The sequence below is a fragment of the Nicotiana sylvestris genome, chromosome 12 (genome assembly GCF_000393655.2).
Source record: "Nicotiana sylvestris chromosome 12, ASM39365v2, whole genome shotgun sequence".
In the NCBI taxonomy this organism is placed as follows: domain Eukaryota; kingdom Viridiplantae; phylum Streptophyta; class Magnoliopsida; order Solanales; family Solanaceae; genus Nicotiana; species Nicotiana sylvestris.
Window position 1 is genome coordinate 47,181,770 of NC_091068.1, and position 18,515 is coordinate 47,200,284.

General features: G+C 39.5%; 2 protein-coding genes across 2 annotated transcripts; one reads left to right on the forward strand and one right to left on the reverse strand.

Moving 5' to 3' along the window:
• Window positions 1–2,870: 2,870 nt before the first annotated feature.
• Window positions 2,871–4,426, reverse strand: LOC138882993 (uncharacterized). Its single transcript, XM_070163645.1, has 4 exons — window positions 4,160–4,426; window positions 3,526–3,717; window positions 3,210–3,452; window positions 2,871–3,155 (listed from the first exon to the last, which is right to left on the reverse strand). Exons 1-4 carry the CDS (start codon window positions 4,424–4,426, stop codon window positions 2,871–2,873), a joined length of 987 nt encoding a protein of 328 aa, XP_070019746.1.
• A 1,248-nt stretch (window positions 4,427–5,674) lies between these two features.
• On the forward strand, window positions 5,675–10,585 carry LOC104235520 (cation/H(+) antiporter 28). The gene is made up of 4 exons (XM_009789308.2): window positions 5,675–5,931; window positions 6,897–7,892; window positions 8,651–9,265; window positions 9,949–10,585. Exons 1-4 carry the CDS (start codon window positions 5,758–5,760, stop codon window positions 10,558–10,560), a joined length of 2,397 nt encoding a protein of 798 aa, XP_009787610.1. The 5' UTR covers window positions 5,675–5,757; the 3' UTR covers window positions 10,561–10,585.
• The last annotated feature ends 7,930 nt before the right edge of the window (window positions 10,586–18,515 follow it).

Genomic DNA, 18,515 nt, shown 5'->3' on the forward strand with positions numbered 1-18,515 from the left:
AAACCTCAAGAGGTATTCGATTATCATTACACAAATGAATTACAAATGAGGTTCCAATCGATCAAACCTTCAAAAATCCCAACAGGTACAAAAACACATGCTAAGGCATAAATAAATTTTTACTAAGTTTTTTGCTGAAAAGAGGAAACTATTATAGCCATTTTAGAGGCCGCATTGGCCCAATTTGAAGAGCCTAAGGGTCAAACCAATAGATCCTAAGGGCAAAACTATAAGAGCCTAAGGGCCAAACTACAAGAGCCTAAGAGCCGACCTAAAAGAGCCTAAGGGCCAAACTACAAGAGCCTAAGGGCCGACCTAAAAGAGCATAAGGGCCAAACTAAAAGAGCCTAAGGGCCGACCTAAAAGAGCATAAGGGCTGATATATAAAGCCTAAGGGCCAAAATATATAGGGTTCGAGACTTTGGACTCAGTCAACTCGGACTCAAGAGTCCCGACATCCCGAGCTCGCGTCAAATGAATTTAAGCTTAGCTTGTGGATTAACAAAAACATTAAGAGGTATTATATTGATCCATAAAAAACCTAAGAGTTTAGTATGTTTCGAGTCCAAGCCAATATTTAGACTGATCATTAGAGTCATACAATCAAATTTTTCACAAATGAAGATGAAACCAAATTCAACACAAATCGAATATGAAGCAAAGAGGTTCTTTATATTTATAAGAGATATTTGCAAAAGATATTTACTATTATATCTCGCATTTTCCTACGTTAAAATTTTGTTTTCAGTTAACCGACGTAGACTCGAGGATGAGATCATCTTGATGTTAACGTACTTACGCTATTTATAACAAGCAATAAATAAGTGTTATGGAGGATAAAGGGGTACACAGATTAAAAAAATGTGTTTCGTTGAAAGTGGCCAATTTAAAATAAAATACAGGTCGAGCGGTAATACCCAATAATTATGAGCTAGTACCATGCAAGGTACCATATGACCACGATAGTATAATAAATAAAGTATATATGAATTATTTTAAAAATAAATAGAATTTTAAGTAATTTGGGGCAATTTTTAAATTATGCATGTAATTGGTTAATTACCGGGTAACGGAACATTACCCAATTAACTAATAAGTGGGTAAAATTTCTAATCTCCACCCACTCTCCACGTGGCACAAGGCCACCACTTGAGAGAAATGTCTCATTGAACATGTATATGTGTCTAAAGAATCTTAGACTTAATGTCTTAGAAAGACTTGTCAATCTTATCCCATGACATTTAGAAGAAATACCTTGTAAAGGTTTCAAGGCCACAATCTGCTAAGGACTTGAAAACAGAAACATTTCATTTCAATTCATTAAAAGCCATTTTCGTCCAAACTTTAACAAATTAAACCAAAAACGTGAGAAAAGCAAAACCATTTACGTTCAACAATTCAAGTTTCATCCAAACTTTCAAGCTTCATCCAAACGTCCAAGCTTCATTCCAATCAGATCAATTCGTCCAAAAATTTCAACACCAAGCCAAGTTCATTCCTATTTCAAGGAAATCCAGTGTAAATTTTGCATAAGCAGATTCGTTCAAATAATTCCAGGAACAGGTATGTTAAGGCCCTCCCTTCTTTCTTTTTGGCATGGTCCACTTATACTGAAGAAACGAGCAAACACACAGTTTCCATAAATTACTCTATTCATAGAAATAGTAGGGGTATCTATACTCTTGATTTCCCATGGGAAATATTATTATATTATATTCATGAGTCTCAGAATAATATAGAGTTCAAAAAGTTTATCCGGAAGGAATATTGAGATTATTACGTATTTTTCATGCATTTCACTCATTTATACATGTGCATTGACCCATGACCAGATGGCGTTATATACGCATATATATGTAAATATATGTATGTGGTATATGGGAAAATGTTACGACGTTATATACGCACCACCACCTGATCAGTTGGTATATGATAAGGTTGCCCACAGTGGCTGAAATATGACTCAGACGGCTGTTATATATGTGTATATATATGTGTATATGTATATGGGATATGGGAAGAGGTTATGGCATTATATACGCACCACCACCTGATCAGCTGATATATTTTGATGATGTGCCCACAGTGGTCGAGACGATATGATGGGATGCCCTTTATGGCTTGGTGATATTATGTACACCCATATCTATGCATGGACCGGCATTTATAGGAATGTGCATGATATTATAAATGTTTCAGAATTTACAGAGTTATTCAGATTTAAAGGTATTTCTGTATGCCAAGTTTCATCTATGTCTTTTACGTACTAATTTTTATGCCTTACATACTCAGTACATTTTTCGTACTGACACCCTATTTCACGGGGCATGCATTTTATGCCCGCAGGTGCAGGTAAGCAAGCTGACGGTCCCCCTTCTTAGGATCCCTGATCAGCGAGAGTTGGCGTGCTCCACTTGATCCGGAGTTGCTTTTGAGTTTGGTACGATACGTTTATATGGGTATGATGTGGCGTATATATATATATATATATATGACGTGGCTCAGTCCCGTCTTTGTACAGTTATATTTCCATTAGAGGTCTGTAGAAAGTATGTCTAGTTGGTTTGTATATGGCCTTGACGGCTTTCAGGTTTTGATGTATAGTTGTCTATAGCAGCCTAGTCGGCTCGCCCACTGTATTCTGCATGTACACGTACATATGCCTTGATGACAGATTTCCTTCACGTATGTTATTTTCGTAATGCAGCAGATATTATTCAGGTTCATATCTTAGATGCATGCTTAGGGGTGTTTGACAGGTAGGACTCAGGCACCCGTTGCGGCCCATCAGTTTGGGTCGTGACATTTACAATACCCACAAGGGGTCCTTACGCAAAATTACAAAAACAAATTAAAGAAATTTAAATCTACTATGGGGCCAAATCTTCGGCAGCTGCATCTTTGGGAACCTCGTCTCCGAGAACCTCCTCCTCAGGGACTCCATCTTCGTCTCCTCCGCTCTTGTAGCTACTAGCTGAATCATCATCCTCAAAAAGCAAAGCGATAGCCTCTTCTTCCAAAGACTTTGCTTTTTCAATGTCGGCTGAGAGGTCGAAGCCACGAGCGTGCACCTCCTCGAAGGTTTCCCTCCGAAACTTTCCCCTGGCGTTGTCGAGTGCACATGATAGCTTAACTTCGGCTGCAGTGGAGATCTCCTTTGCTCGGATGTTAGCTGCTTCAGCATCAGCACGATATCAAGACATAAATGCCTCTGCCTTGGATTTAGCCTTGGCAAGCTTAGCAGCAGATTTAGCTTTGAGCTCTTTGATTTTGCATCTTCGAGCCAAGCTTTCCTCCTTTACACTTTGAAGCTGGCGTTCGATTGAAGCCAGCTGCTCCCGAAGAGTATCTTTCTCTGAGGTGAGACAGTCCATACCTTGTCTCCACCCAAGGATTTTAGCCTCTTTCATCTTGATCTCCTCCTGAAGCTGCTCCACCAACTCGCCCTTCTGCTGAAAATGCGAAATTGAAGTATTAGTCATCAAAACAAGCAAGTGCATAGCAGACCCTCAAAGGCTATATTACCTTTTCAATGAGCTTGGTCTGTTCTTGACCAACCTTCGTCAATTCAACTCGGAGATCGCTGATTTCCCCCTCTTTTTTGACATAGAGGATCTTAAGGTTGTCCCTCTCCTCGGCGAGCTTCTTAAGTTTGGCTTCACATCGGGCAAGCTCAGTCCGAGATTTGGAAAATGCTTGTCGGTGAAGTGACACGGCCTTCTCACAAGGAAAAGAAGTCAGACTTAGAAAGATGAAGATTAAACTCAAAGTAATGGAAGACAAAACTTACTTGTTTGAGAAGCTTTTAGGCCTCCTCAAATATAAACGAAGCATCAGGATCGAAACCTTCTTTGATCCCCGCAAGACACTCCTAAAAAATATTGTTCCCTTCATGGGTGGTTCCCACATAGGGAGTCCCCATGGCCTGGGCATCTCGGAACTGTCCTTCGGAGAAGATCGGCCCCTGCGGCGAGTTGTCTATGTTGATTACACCAAGTGGTTCACTTGGGATATTATCTTGTCTTTGAAGAGCCTCGGAGTTTGGCTCTTCGAGCTCATCCACCAAGCGCCCCCCGAGACAAGGTACGCTTTTTCCACCTAATGACCCAGGGACTATGCTCAAGCTCCCCTATAAAATTTCTTCGGTTCGAGATCGAACCGCCTCTGCCACCATCGGTTTAGCGGCCTTCGAAGCATTAGAGCCTCCTCTTTCCCGAGCTACCAGCAGGCAGTCGTCATCTTCTCCCTCTTCTTCCTGATCCCGAAGATGTTGGGCCGCTTCTGGAGATAGGGCCATGGTGTCAGCCTTGGGCTTTCGAGCTTTGCTTTTCTTTGGCTTCGGGGAATTTACAGGTAACCTCCTCTTTCTTTCCTTTTCCTTGGAAGGCTTTGGATTCTCTTTTTCACCAGGTGGGGGCGGCCGCATGTCAACGGCGTCTCCAAGGTGTGCATAAAGATAAAGTAAGTATTTCGCTAAGAAACTCAAGTATGCAAACAAGAATACTCACTATGGTTTTTCTCCTCCCATCGACCTTTGGCCAGGTCACGCCAATTGCGCTCCGCGCACGAAGAAGTAGAGGCCAATTTCCAGACCCAACCTTCGAGGTCTAGGACACCTTGTGTCGATGTAGGTTTATCAATCTTAAAATCGGATGTTATTCCGCATGGTGGGGGAATTCACTCCTCGATGCAAGGTGGAAACACCGGTTTACTTATTGACGCCCGTGATGACGAAGATGCTTTTTCTTTTTGGGGAGCAGTTTTAGATGTTTTAGCTATTATGATGTAGAAACTCAAAGAGAAAAGATTGATGCTGAAGTAAAGGCAAACTAAAGAGAAGGATGAACTCAGAGAGGTTGAAGGAGCTAATGAGATTTTGAAAACGATTAGAGAAGTAAAGTTTGTAAAATGGTGAAGCTGGTCTATTTATAAGGGCCACTTAAGCGTGTTAGGGAAGTTGAATAGCCGAACGTCAGCCGCCTCCAATTAATGGCCATGGAAAACTGTGCAGACGCGACCCTTCAGTCACTTCAGTCGCTGACATCACGAGATTGACATCATGATCGAGGCATTGAAGGATCGAGAATCAAATTGTTTCTTATCATTTTATTCTAAGAAACGCGGGGACTATTTGTATGTAAACATCATCTAATCATTGGCAAAGAATATACTATCCTACTTTTCTATCTTATTGTTCATTAGAATTATCCTTTACATTTATTGTTCTTACTTTACTGTTCTTAGTTCATTTCGAGGTCACCACTGCTGAGTAACATTGGTTTGATTCACTTATTTCTTTCATTCTTACTTTATAGTTCTTGATATTTATTGTTATTGAATTAAATCACATATCTTTAAAATCACAAATCAAATCTAATTGTTACTCGTATTTTCGAGGTAAACAAAATTTATTTATCGTGACATCTATATATAAGAAATTACAAGTAGTATGATTCCAAAGATTGTTAAGGTTTTCAGATATATTAAGAAAATAGGATGGTTGCATTTGCTTCGTGCTAGTTATTAGGAGACATATTAACCACCTTAACCCACGTGATTAGTTAAGAGTGGGAGTAAGAGGAGCCCCGCCTATTGAGGAATGTTCTTTTCAATAGAGTACGTAGCTCCACATTCATTGTTCTCTTTCTGCGAATGTGTATGTCAATTGGGAAAGAATTTGATATATTGATCTACTAATTGAACTCAATCCAACAGAGATTAGAAGATTTAATTATCTGCAAAGATAAGAAGAAAGAAATGGATTTCTTAAAGAAGAACGACACGAAAGTTGAATGCCAGAATCAGATTACCATTAGAATTGCATCTATGTCTATTTACCTCTTAGGTTTCTTCTTAGCCATGTTCTTGTGCAACTGTGTCCACCTTCTGCTTCGCCCTCTTTCCCAACCTCGTATAATTGCTGAATCCATTGTAAGTCTCTCTCTACCCCCCTAACCTTTTGATCTTCTATGTCATGTAATTGTTACATTAAAATTTTATGTACCGATTCTTGAATGCCCGATATGGTAGAATATTCATGTGAGACTTCCCAGATTTACACCTGTGATGCATGTTTTTTCGATTTCACCAGGTAAAGCTTTTCACATCGCAATACCTATCGTGTCGGTTTGGCCTTTCATAAAGGGTGACAGAATAAATGCATCCATAATAAAGGCGAACCCGACAATGTTAACTTATGATACATTTTATGATAGTTTGTTATAACCCATAAATGAAAAATATGATAGCTAGTGAGTAGCTTTAATAGATCAGAGTTGATTATCACAAAACCTTGCACGTATTGGGTGTTACGGGTTGCATTCTTATGCTTGTGATTAAGCAACTCGGACGTAGTAGTGGGATTATAATGGTGCTAGCACCCTTTCTTACGGGGATGATATCAGACCCTAGTCCCATACACACAATAGTGTGTGACATGGCCGATCGAGTCGGGATAAAAGGTGGATATGTTTTCTTCATCCTGGAGTTCATTCATTATGAACTGAAATTAGATAGGTTTAAAAACGTCATAGAATTCATGATCGGCCAATTCATTTTTGCTTTCACCAAATATCGTGAATCTATATTTTCTATCTCTCAATCAGATACCAATAGCTTGTATGCGTTTGAATCCCTTGACCAAATCCCCTGGGCTTAGCTGTGATGCGATAGTCGGTGGCCGCCATGAAACAATAGCATTTGATCTACTCCCTTTTAGGAAGAATTAAGATTTGTTCATTCTCAAACTGCTTAATCATTCCATCCTAATAAAATTTTGCATATCTTTTTAAACAATTTTCTAATGATATATGTGACTCCGACTTTACTTATTTTAATTTCCCAAAAGTGATTGATCCCAAAATAATGACATCTAATATATATTTTTTTTTATGCAGGTAGGGTTGCTACTTAGTAATCTTGAATTCGTGCGTAACAGGTTCTTAAACGACAACGAAGTACAACAAACTTTGAACTATATTGTGGACGCAATTATGGTGTGTCACATGTTTGTTGTAGGGTTAGAAATTGATCCCAATATATTCCTCCAATTGACACTCCCAGAGGCAAAAGTTGCATATTCTGGAGTGCTAACTACATTTGTCTTTGCTTGCCTCGTGACTCCACTTCTACACATTTCTAAACAACCAAATGCTGTATTCAGTTCATGTTTAGCAATCGTTCTTGCTGGAACAGATTCACCCTTATTAACTCGATTAATCACTGACCTCAAAATTGGAAAATCGGACATAGGTCGATTTATTGTTGAAGCCGGAATACAGTCTGATGTTGTTTCGATATTATTAATCACTATTGGATTTCTCGTTTTTGATCCGGATAGAAACTTTCAGAATCGAAGTGTGAAAACGATGCTAAAGATGATGGCGATTTTGGTGTTTCAAACGTTGTTAGCATCAAAGGTAGTTCCTTCAGTTATGAAATGGGTGAATAATGAAAATCCTGAAGGAAAACCAATGAAAGGGTCACATTTAGTTGTGGCACTCGCTTTTATAATCTCAATTTGTAGCATGTCCCCTATTGTTGGTTTCAGCAAAGTTTTGAGTGCATTCTTGGTTGGGCTTTTTATGCCAAGAGAAGGGAGAATATCAAAAATGATGATTGGCAAAGTTAACTATATTTTTAGGACCATATTCTATCCATTATTTTTCTTTTGGGTTGGCACAGAAGCTAAACTTTCAGAATTTGAGGCTGGCAAGATTGCTACATGGGCAAAAATAGTCGTTCCTTTCCTAATTGCGACAGGTGGTAAAGTACTTGGTTCTGTGGTTTCTGGGTTAATGCTAGGATTTCATTGGCCAGAATCAGTTGCCACTGGGTTGCTACTCAATATCAAGGGCCATTTTCAAGTCTATTTAGCTATTAATGCCTACCGCGTAAGTCCTTAACATATTTTTCTTCATTATTATTATTATTATTATTATTATTATTATTATTATTTTATTCAAACATTATTGTTTTTCTTGGTGAATTGATTCCACATACTGTCATTGAATTTTATTAACTATAACAATAAAGTTGCAAAAAAAAATCATATATTAAGTACTCACTCCGTTCCAATTTATGTGAACCTAGGTACGAAGTTTAAGAAAAAATAAAGACTTTTGTAATGTGTGGTCCTAAACAAGTCAAAAAGGGCCCAGAGTATTTGTATGGTCATAAAAGCATCTCATTAAGGGTAGAATTGTAAGTTGAAGCTAAATTGTTACCAAATTTAGAAAGGAGTCATTTTTTTTAGAGCGTACCAAAAAGGAAATAGGTAACACAGGGAGTAATTTTTAAATTATTCTTTGTCACATTAAAATAACTAAACTTTATTCACTATAATGGTAAAGTCACCTTTATTGGTGAGTTTTGACGTTATATTGGAAAATTTTGGTGTGGGTAAAGTACAGCTATTTTAAATGGACAAAAAATTAATTTTGCTACTATATTGTTAAAGTGGATAAAAGTTTAGTGACTATTGTTATACTATGTCAAGTTACTTTAATATGACGCAAGAAAAAAAAAAGCTTTTGAATTTATTGCTCTACTAGACAAACTTCGGCAATCATGCATGAAATTGACTCAATACATATGTTATCATCAAGATTATTTTGTGTTCATATTTGCGTAATATTACCTTTGAATGCAGATGAATATCATAAGTATGTCAACAAGTATTGTTTTGGTGTTTGTAACTTTCCTTACCATAATATACACCCCAGTGGTGGTCGCAAAAATTATTGAACGTGCAAGGAAACGGTCACCAACACAAAAAATGGCACTTCAATGGCTTAATTCGACGAATGAGCTTCGAATACTAGTCTGCATTCGTAGTTCTCAGAATGTTTTCTCGGCAATTAACTTCATGGAAATCTCTCGAGGGCCAGCAAATCCTGGAATAATGGTTTACTTAACTGATATGATTGAGTTAACTGATAAAATAGCAGCAACATTAACACAAGGACGTGGAGTTGAAGTTGGAGCTGGAGTTGGAGTTGATGCTGTGACTGTAACTGATCCTGCAGTGGTTGAAATGAGAGAAAAAATTACCAAAGATGTTCATGCTTATTTAAATGAGGATTGCGAAGGCATTAACTTACAAAGAATGATGGCACTTTCAACCATCAATAATATGCACCAAGATATAAGTATTCTTGCTGAGGACCTGTTGGTACATCTTGTTATACTTCCTTTTCATAAGAATCAAGAGGAAGATGGAAGACTCCATGTGGGTCATTCCGGCTTCCGCCATATCAACCGCAAGGTACACCAGACATATCAACTACTTATTAATTTCTTTCTTTCTTAAAGATCATAAACAGCTAATAGACATGAAACCTTGTAGCTAATTCCATACCACAGCTAAAAGCGCCGTTTCGCTAGAGAAATAACAAACAACAATAACAACGATCCAATGAAATCTCACAAGTGGGGTTTGTGGAGGGTAGTGTGTGCGTAGACCTTACCCTACCCCGAGGAATAGAGAGGTTGTTTCCGAAAGACCCTCGGCTCAAGAATACGAAAAGAGACAATATATCAGTACCATCAATAAAAACCATAGAAAAAAATAACAGCATCACAAGAAACAAGAAATAGATGGAAAATAAAATAACAACCAATAGATAAAGCCCGACACTAAGAGGAACGAAAGAGTAGTGAGAACTCAACACTAACCACTAGCAGTTTAAGACTAAATCCTAAAACGCTAGCCTCACTCTAGAAAAATAATAAACAAACTTAATAATCATCTACAAGATATCCTTTATTTCTATTCTAATGGAACTAAATGAAAGACATCTAATCTATCAACATTAAGTAGTTGTGTGCCAAAAACATTTAAAGCAAAAACTTGGAATATTAAATAATATTGCGTCTTGAATTTTATATCTACGGATACGTAGTTGGATATTCCAAATTATTTGTTTGACATATGACATTTTCATGTAGGTTCTTCGGAATGCACCTTGTTCTGTGGGGATCTTAGTAGACAGGGGTCTTGGAAAAACCGTGATATCAAGATCCTCGATTTCCCTAAATGCAGCAGTGATATTTATTGGTGGCAAAGATGACAGGGAAGCACTTGTGTATGCAGGACGTGTGGCGCGACACCCTGGAGTAAAACTCACAGTAATCAGATTTCTAGTAGAGGCCGCTGGAGATAGTGTGTCATCAAGAGTTGGTAGAGCAAAATCCAATACTACTGAACATTTGGAAGAAATGAAGATTGATGATGAATGCTTTGCTGAATTTTACGATAAACATGTTGCTGGAGGACGTGTTGCTTATGTGGAGAAATACCTTGTCAACTCTGGACAAACATTTTCTACATTAAGGTCATTAGAAGGGCAATATGGTTTGTTTATTGTGGGGCGTGGTGGGAGGGTAAATTCTGTGTTAACAGTAGGAATGAGTGATTGGGAGGAGTGTCCAGAGTTAGGTCCTATTGGAGATATTCTTTCTGCTTCTGATTTCTCAGTAACAGCCTCAGTTTTGATCATTCAACAACATAGTCTTAAAGGAGAATTAGATGGACTTCATGATGAATTCTCAATCATGTAACATGTACATATTCAAGTTATAACATAGTAGGATTTCTTCCTAGCAAACTCCTCTAAATTTAAGGGTTCGCTCCTCGTCCTTGACCAAAAGTTAGAGAAACGCAAAAGAAAGACAGATCAACACGATAACACTAAGCATGTGTTACGATTAACTAAATTGAATCACAGTGTATCGCGTAATAAAGGGGCGTGATGGGGGGTTTAGCGCAATGTTTAGAAATTTAAAGGGAACGCCAAAAACAAATTGTTCGCGCAAAAAATAAACAATTTGAGGGAGTCAAAAGAGAACAATTCAGGTGTTCAGTGGAAGGCATCTTCTTCTTCTTTTTTTCTTATTCTTCCTCTCTTTTCTTCAACTTACCAGCAGAATGAATGATGTTAATGGCTTATTGGAAAATTTGTCCTTCAGAGGTCCTTTACTCCTTTTGATGACTGCTTCTCTCATACAATCGGTTCTTCTCTTCAAAGCAAGGCCTCTTCATCGACTATTAATCAAAAAAGCCCACAAGACACTCTTCTCCAAAAGGTATGCAAGTACAATATCAAAGAGTAGAGCAATGCTGATGACTTCCCAACAAAAACAAACAGGAAAGGGGATATACAAGTCATCATATCATATCATTATCATCATAGCATCATACTATACTAAAAGTAGGAAGACTTTAAATATAAAGTTAAATTACCAAAATGTCCATCAAAATGCTGAATGACTTTTTCACCCATTATATACACATCACTCCTTTAATGTTTTTGTACTAAATAATAAATTTATCTTTCAATAAATGATAAATGTATAATGATGGTGCATTCAAAAGTACAACCTTTCATATTGTAGTGGGTAGAGCAATTTCCCAATAAATGTCTAGAAAATTGATTATGGCTTACGATGTATGAGATACTCTTGGAGTGATACCCGCAATGAGGGGGGTGAGGCCATGCCGGCACATGGCGGGCAATATCTGCGACATGTTCGAGAGACAACTCCAGATGATGCTGAAGACGAGCACGTAGTTTAAACAGTAAGGATCTTGAGAGAGCAACAAAAGGACATTATGGGCCACCTCTCATGACAAGATCAGGGCATGATAGAGTTGAAGCAGGCGTTGTCGGGTGCTTCCAACAACACGAATAGACGAGGTCTAGCTCCTCCCAATGCTCCCTCAAATCAAACAATACAGAGGGTCAACAACAACACCCCGAGGGGAGAAGTCAGCTTCGACGGAGCTGGGGCAACAGTAGCGGATCCGGTAACAACAATGAGAATGATCCCTTTAAAACCAAACTCATGCGATTTATGAGGGAAACAAATGTCTGAATGGATCAAATTCCGGGCGCATCACCAGTGTTGAAAGGACCGGACTCAAAGAAATATACCTAGTTAATGTCCAAACTAAGCGCGACACAAGAATTGATCCAGAAGCGGTTCAAAATGCCAAACATACCGAAATATGATGGACTTCGAATCCTGAGGAGCACATCACCACCTATGCAACGATGGTGAAGGGGAACAATTTAGCTCCCCGGGAGATTGAGTCAGTCTTATTGAAGAAATTCGGGGAGACCCTCACAAAAGGGGCCCTGACATGGTATTCGCTTTTGCTCGAGTACGCAATAGATTCATTTGAGATGCTCGCGGATTCTTTTATCAAGGCCCATGTTGGGGTCAGAAAGGTACATGCTCGAAAGGCCGACATATTTAGGATTTCATAATGAGAGTTTGAATTGCTGCGGGAGTTTGTAACCAGATCTCAGAAGGAAAAGATGCTGCTACCGGTCGTACCGGATGAATGGGCAGCTGAAGCATTCACTAAAGGTCTGAATCTGAGAAGTTCTCACGCTTCCTGAAAATTACAAGAAAGTCTGCTCGAGTTCCAGGCAACAACATGGGCAGATATTCACATCTGATACGAGTCAAAGATAAGAATTAATAATGATCTACTCGGTTTCCTAGCATCATCCAAGGGTCGAGACCGAGAGAAGAATAAAGAAAAGTCAAAGGATAATTTTGCTACAGGTCGACGGTCTTTAAAAGGTCAATTTTTGCCCTACGAAAGGCCAAAGGAGGTGGTAGAGGATTACGTTCAGTGGATAGATTCGCAACCGAAAGGAGAGCTGATCGCGACTATAATAATAGAGCACTGTAGGGCAAGGAAATGTTGGGTTCCCAAGACTCTTTCTACCCCAGACTTTCTGAATATAACTTCAAGTTAGCGTAGTGTAGCTAGTATCGACTATAAGGAACATTGAGGAAGCACAGTTCCCGAAGACAATGTGATCCGATCTCAATCAAAGGGATCCTAATTTATGGTGTGAATACCATGGGACAAACGGCCACCGGATAGGGGACTGCTGGCATCTGCACGAGAGATGGAGACATTACTGAAAATGGCCATCTTAGAGAATTCTTGAGTGAGCAGGCTAAAAATAGTTACAGTCACAATCGTGATAATGTGGAACCTTCAAAAGTAGAAGAAGATCCTCCACGTTTGACGATAAACATGATTTTTGGGGGAAACGAGATTAATGGTGTGACTTTTTCAGCGGTAAAGAAGATGAAGGTATCAGCAACCCACTGTAAGAGACTCGGGGAAGTCACTGAGGATGACATTACTTTTATGAATGAAGACGCAGATGGACTATTGCTGCCGCACAACGATGCCTTGGTAATCTCTTTAAATGTCTTAGATTTTAAAACTAAAGGTGTTTTGGTGGACCCAAGAAGTTCGACCAATATTTTCCAGTGGAGAGTGATGGAACAAGATAAGCTAACAGGAAGTATCATTCTAGCCACAAAATTCCTCGTCGGGTTCTATCTGGAAAGCGTAACAATCCGAGGAGAGATCTTGCTGCCCACCAAAGCAGAGGGGGTGATGATGACAACCCTTTTCAAGGTAGTCGACGGCGATATAGGCTACAATATTATCCTAGGAAAACTATAGTTGCATGAGATGAAGGTCATGTCGTCGATGTATCATCAATTATTTAATTTCCCAACTTCCGAGGGAATTAAACAAATAAGAAGCCACCAACCGGTAGCAAGGGAGATGGATGAAATCTCATTTTTTTTTCCAGTAGCAAAAGGGAAGGAATGTGTAGCGTAGCAATTACAGGAACCAGCACCTGCTCCCGAGCCAAGCGAAGTCAACCAGGGGGAGGAGTCGTCGGAATCCTATTAGGTACCAAGATATTTTCAGGTACCAGAAGAAACGGACGCAACAAAATACACATCGGAAGAACTTGAGCAAATCGTATTGTTAGAAAAGTTCTTAGAGAGGAAATTCCACTTGGGGACATGGCCAAACCCCGAGCTCATGTATGGATTTATCGAATTTCTTAAATTAAATATAAACTATTTTGCGTGGTCGCATACGGATATGACAGGTATCCTGCCAGAAGTGGCCATGCATAAACTAAGCTCGGATCCCAACATCCTTCTAGTAAGACACAAAAAATATCCTATTGTTGAGGTTAGAAATAAATTCGTCAAAGAAGAGGTAACTCTTTTGCTTGATATCGGTTCAATATGAGAGGTAAAGTACCCCGACTGTCTAGGTATTGTTGTAGTAGTTCCAGAGAAAAATAATAAATTTTGCATGTGCGTAGACTATAAGGATTTAAATAAGGTGTTCCCGAAAGACTCGTTCCTATTGTCAAATAATTGATGCGATGGCTGGGCACGAGTTATTGAGATTCCTCGATACTTACTTCGGGTACAACCAAATAAAGATGAACCCGGAGGATCAGGAAAATTTTTTGTTCATAATGAAATTCGGCACATATTGCTATAATGTGATGCCTTTCGGGCTAAAAACGCCAGAGCCACTTATCAGCTGCTCGTAAACAAAATTTGAAAATCAAATAGGGAAAACCATGGAAGTTTACATAGATGATATGCTGGTTAAGTCTTTGAACGCAGGTGATCATCTAAAACACTAGAAAGAAACTTTTGACATCCTAAGAAAGCATAACATGATGTTTAACACCGAGATGTGTGCGTTCGAAGTCAGCTCTAGTAAGTTCTTGGGATTCCTGGTGTCGCAATGGGGGGTTCAAATTCAACTCGATAAAATTAAAGTCATCAAAGACATCAATGACCTGCTATCAAGCCTGAAAGAGGTTCAAAGGTTGACAGGAAGACTGGCCGCTTTAACTAGATTCATTTCTCGGTCTTCAAAAAAAATGTCATCATTTCTTTTCGCTCCTTAAAAAGAAGAACAACTTCGAATGGACTCCGGAACGTCATCAAGCCTTGAAGGATTTGAAAAGTTATTTGTCGAATCCTCCACTACTGTCAAAATTGGAGGAAGGCGAATAGATGCTGACGTACTTAGTGGTCTCTAAGGTAGCGGTAAGTTCAGGTTTAGTTCGTAAGGACAAAGGTACGTAGTCTCCTATCTATTATGATAGTAAAATTTTAAGGGGAGCAGAAACTTGCTACCTACATCTGGAAAAATTGGCCTTGTCTCTCGTAGTTGGTGCTCGAAAGCTTAGGCGTTACTTTTAATGTCATCCGATAACCGTGGTGACCACTTTTCCCTTACAAAATATTCTTCATAAACTTGAACTTTCAGGTAGGCTGGCCAAGTGAGCTGTCGAAATGAGTGAATTTGACATAGAGTATAAACCTAGGACTGTGATTAAGTCATAAGTTTTGGCCGACTTTGTGGCTGATTCCAATCCTGCGTTGTAACCTTTGGCTACCAAAGAAGTAGTGATGGTGTCAGAATCGATATCAGGAGTTTGGACCTTGTTTACGGATGGAGTATCCAATGTGACGGGGTCCGGGATCGGCATAGTGCTAACCACGCCCTCGAAAGAAACCCTAAGGCAGGCCATAAGTACCGTCCCTCTAACTAATAATGAAGTAGAGTATAAAGCATTGATTGCAGGACTCGAGCTGGCTCGGGGATTGGACTCCGAAGTTATAGAAATCAAATGCGACTCCTAATTGGTAGTAAATCAGGTCTACATGACCTTCGAAGCCAAAGAGGAATGCATTCAACAATATGTAATAAATGTCCAGGCTCTGCTCGCATGGTTCAGGGAATAGTCACTTATGCACACCCAAGAGAAGAGAATATGGAAGCGGGTGCACTAGCCAATCTTGGATCATCCAGGGAAATAAAAGGATCAGACTCTGGTATGGTCGTACAGCTTATGCATTCGGTATTGGATATAGACAACAATAACGAGGTAAACGCAGCCGATTTGGCCTGGGACTAGAGAAACGAGATCATTTACTATCTTGAGCATGGAAATTTTCCTGAAGATCCCAAGGCATCTCGGGTGCTACGCACTAAAGAAACTCAATGCAGCTTCAAGGGAGGTCAATTTTATAGAAGATCTTTTGAAGGCCCGTTGACCCAATGTTTAGGGGCTTCCAAAGCTAACTATGTCATGAAAGAAGTCCACGAAGGGATCTGTAGGAATCAATCAGGCACAGATTCCTTAGTATTAAAGCTAATCCGAGCGAGATGCTACTAGTCCCGGATGGAACAAGACGCTAAGGCTTATGTACAGAAATGCAATAAATGTCAACGCCACGCACCGTTGGTACATCAATCGACAAAACTACTACACTCGATTTTGTTGCCCTAGCCATTCATGAGGTGGGGAATGGATAAAGTCGTTCTGCTGCCACCAGCCCCCGAAAAGTTAAGATTTCTTTTGATTTTAACTGACTATTTTTCTAAGTAGGTTGAAGCAAGTCCTTACTAGAAAATCGGTAAACATGAAATGGCAGATATTTTGTGGGAGAATAAAATTTTTAAGTTCGGGATACCAAAAGAAATAACGAAGCATTGCTAGTCAAATTGGTGTTTCTCGACAAACGCAGGGACTTTGCACATATAAGGATGGCAGCCCAAAAACAGAGAATGGAAAGATATTACAATCAAAGAGCTAACATCCACTATTTCAAAATAGGAGACTTGGTCTTAAGGAGAGTAACTCAGAACACCAAGGAGCTCAACGCATGAGAGTTAGGTCTGACGTGGGAAGGCTCGTACCGGATTTTAGATGTCACCGGGAAAGGTTTATATGAATTGAAAATCAATATGGAGTAAAGTTGCCGAGCAACTGGAACTTGGCACACCTCAAAAGGTACTATTGTTGACTAGCATCGCCTATAATGAAAGTATATGCTGCTCTCTTTTTCCCTTCGTCCAGTTTTTGTCCCAATTGGGTTTTTTCTGGTAAGGGTTTTAACAAGGTAGCAACAGAATGCATACTACGAAGGAAGTTTTGTCAACAAAAATAAGACCTTAAAATGACAAGGCAAGCAGACAACTTATCACTACGGAGCGATTAGATAATATTTTGCTCGTTAGCAAAGTTCCTACCGAAAAGTAAAATTTGCTATCGGTCCAAGGATTACCCGACCATTCATGAGTGAAAGCCGTTGGGGGTTGTTAGATAGTCTTTGGCTCGATAACAAATTTCCTAAGGAGAAGTGAAGCTAGCTATTGAACTAAAGATTACCTAACTATCAGCTAGTTGAATCTTCAAAGGAGCAAGATTTCTAGTGTTCAAATTCACATTCTTCGCACTCGAACACTGGGGAGAATGATATGAGAATATGGAGATAACTGCCATATCGACCGGGAATACAAAATCCGGGAACAAAGTTTTTTCATCGAGACCAGGGACTGTGCGGCCAGCCCCGTAAAAACAAGTTGTACAAGTTGGCCACAAGTAATGGCATTTCTTTTTAGCACAATGAATGATTAAGTACTTTTGATAATGGAAGGAATAAAGTAAAGTACTTTTATTTTTATCTCGTTTCTTGTCTGAATGATGAATTAATTCTATCATTTTAAAGTTAAACAAGTACTTCAAATGCTAGTGTCGTAATAAACAAGATATGTCCTCTTCAAGAGCATCATAAATATAAGAGAGTCCTCTCTTATAAACCCTCATAGTAAAGGTTGATTCTGACAGAGCTTATGCCCAGAATCCAAATACTATCTGGGAATAATAGACCTGAAGCCTTGCATAATTCAACGCAAAGAGAAAAACTTGAACAATACTTAAACGAAAAGTATGCAAAGAGAAAAAGTTGCACAATACTTAGATGAAAAATACTTCTATTCACAACAAACATGCCAAGAATCACAAATACACAGGTATGGAAAAGAAAAGAAAGCAAAATGCTAAACGACTGCACTCCCGGAATCCAGAGGAAGAGAAACATTCGCACGCCCCGGAGAAGTAGGCGGAACCGTCGCTGGCTAAATATCTTGGCCTTAAGCATTATCCACTTTTGATTCTTCTTCAGTTCCCGAGAACTCAGAACTGAAACAAAAAGAGTCGGTAGAATCAGGTTGGACCAGGAGACCCCTTCGGGCAGTTGAGTCCAGCTCACGAGCGTTAGCGATTTCTGCATCAAAGTCAATGACGCCTCATTGGCCTCTTCCAAGGTTTTTCTCCTCATACTATACATAGAGTATGTTTTTTCAACAATAAAGAAAGCCGCTTGGCGCTAAAGTTCTTCATTAAGACAGTCAACCTCGGTCGAAAGGTCATCCCGCTCAGACCTAACTGCCAGGAGGCTAACATCAAGGTTGCGGAGAGTGGAGTTAAAAATATTGTTATGCTCTATGAGTTTCTTGTGCCTCTCTTCCAATCGGGCATACTTCTCCTCGGCATCACAACTTCTTCAACTTTGGAGTTTAAGGCTGCCTCTAAATTATTCAATCTTTCAGTAGAGGCAGCCTCGTGATCAGATGCAGCAAGAACGACATTATGGACCTCAACCCACTTTGCCCTAGCTTCTTCAAATTGTAACCTTAACAGGACGGCCTCTTGGCCAAGGGTCACTACCGCTTGCTCGCTTTGCTGCAACCGAGACTCCAACTCAGTGGCCTCAGCAGCTTGTGCTTCTAGTTTCGGGAGGTGGGCATCAATCTGACTCTTATCAGCCAACAATTGATTCCCTGCAGACGTAAGTTTTTCTTT

Coding starts and splice junctions, on each gene's coding strand:
- LOC138882993 (XM_070163645.1), bottom strand. CDS start 4,426: ATGCGGCCGCCCCCACCTGGTGAAAAAGAGAATCCAAAGCCTTCCAAG. Junction 3,718..4,159: donor AACCGATGGTGGCAGAGGCG/GTTCGATCTCGA, acceptor CCTTGTGAGAAG/GCCGTGTCACTTCACCGACA. Junction 3,453..3,525: donor AGACCAAGCTCATTGAAAAG/GTAATATAGCCT, acceptor TCGCATTTTCAG/CAGAAGGGCGAGTTGGTGGA.
- LOC104235520 (XM_009789308.2), top strand. CDS start 5,758: ATGGATTTCTTAAAGAAGAACGACACGAAAGTTGAATGCCAGAATCAG. Junction 5,932..6,896: donor GTATAATTGCTGAATCCATT/GTAAGTCTCTCT, acceptor TTTTTTATGCAG/GTAGGGTTGCTACTTAGTAA. Junction 7,893..8,650: donor TAGCTATTAATGCCTACCGC/GTAAGTCCTTAA, acceptor CTTTGAATGCAG/ATGAATATCATAAGTATGTC.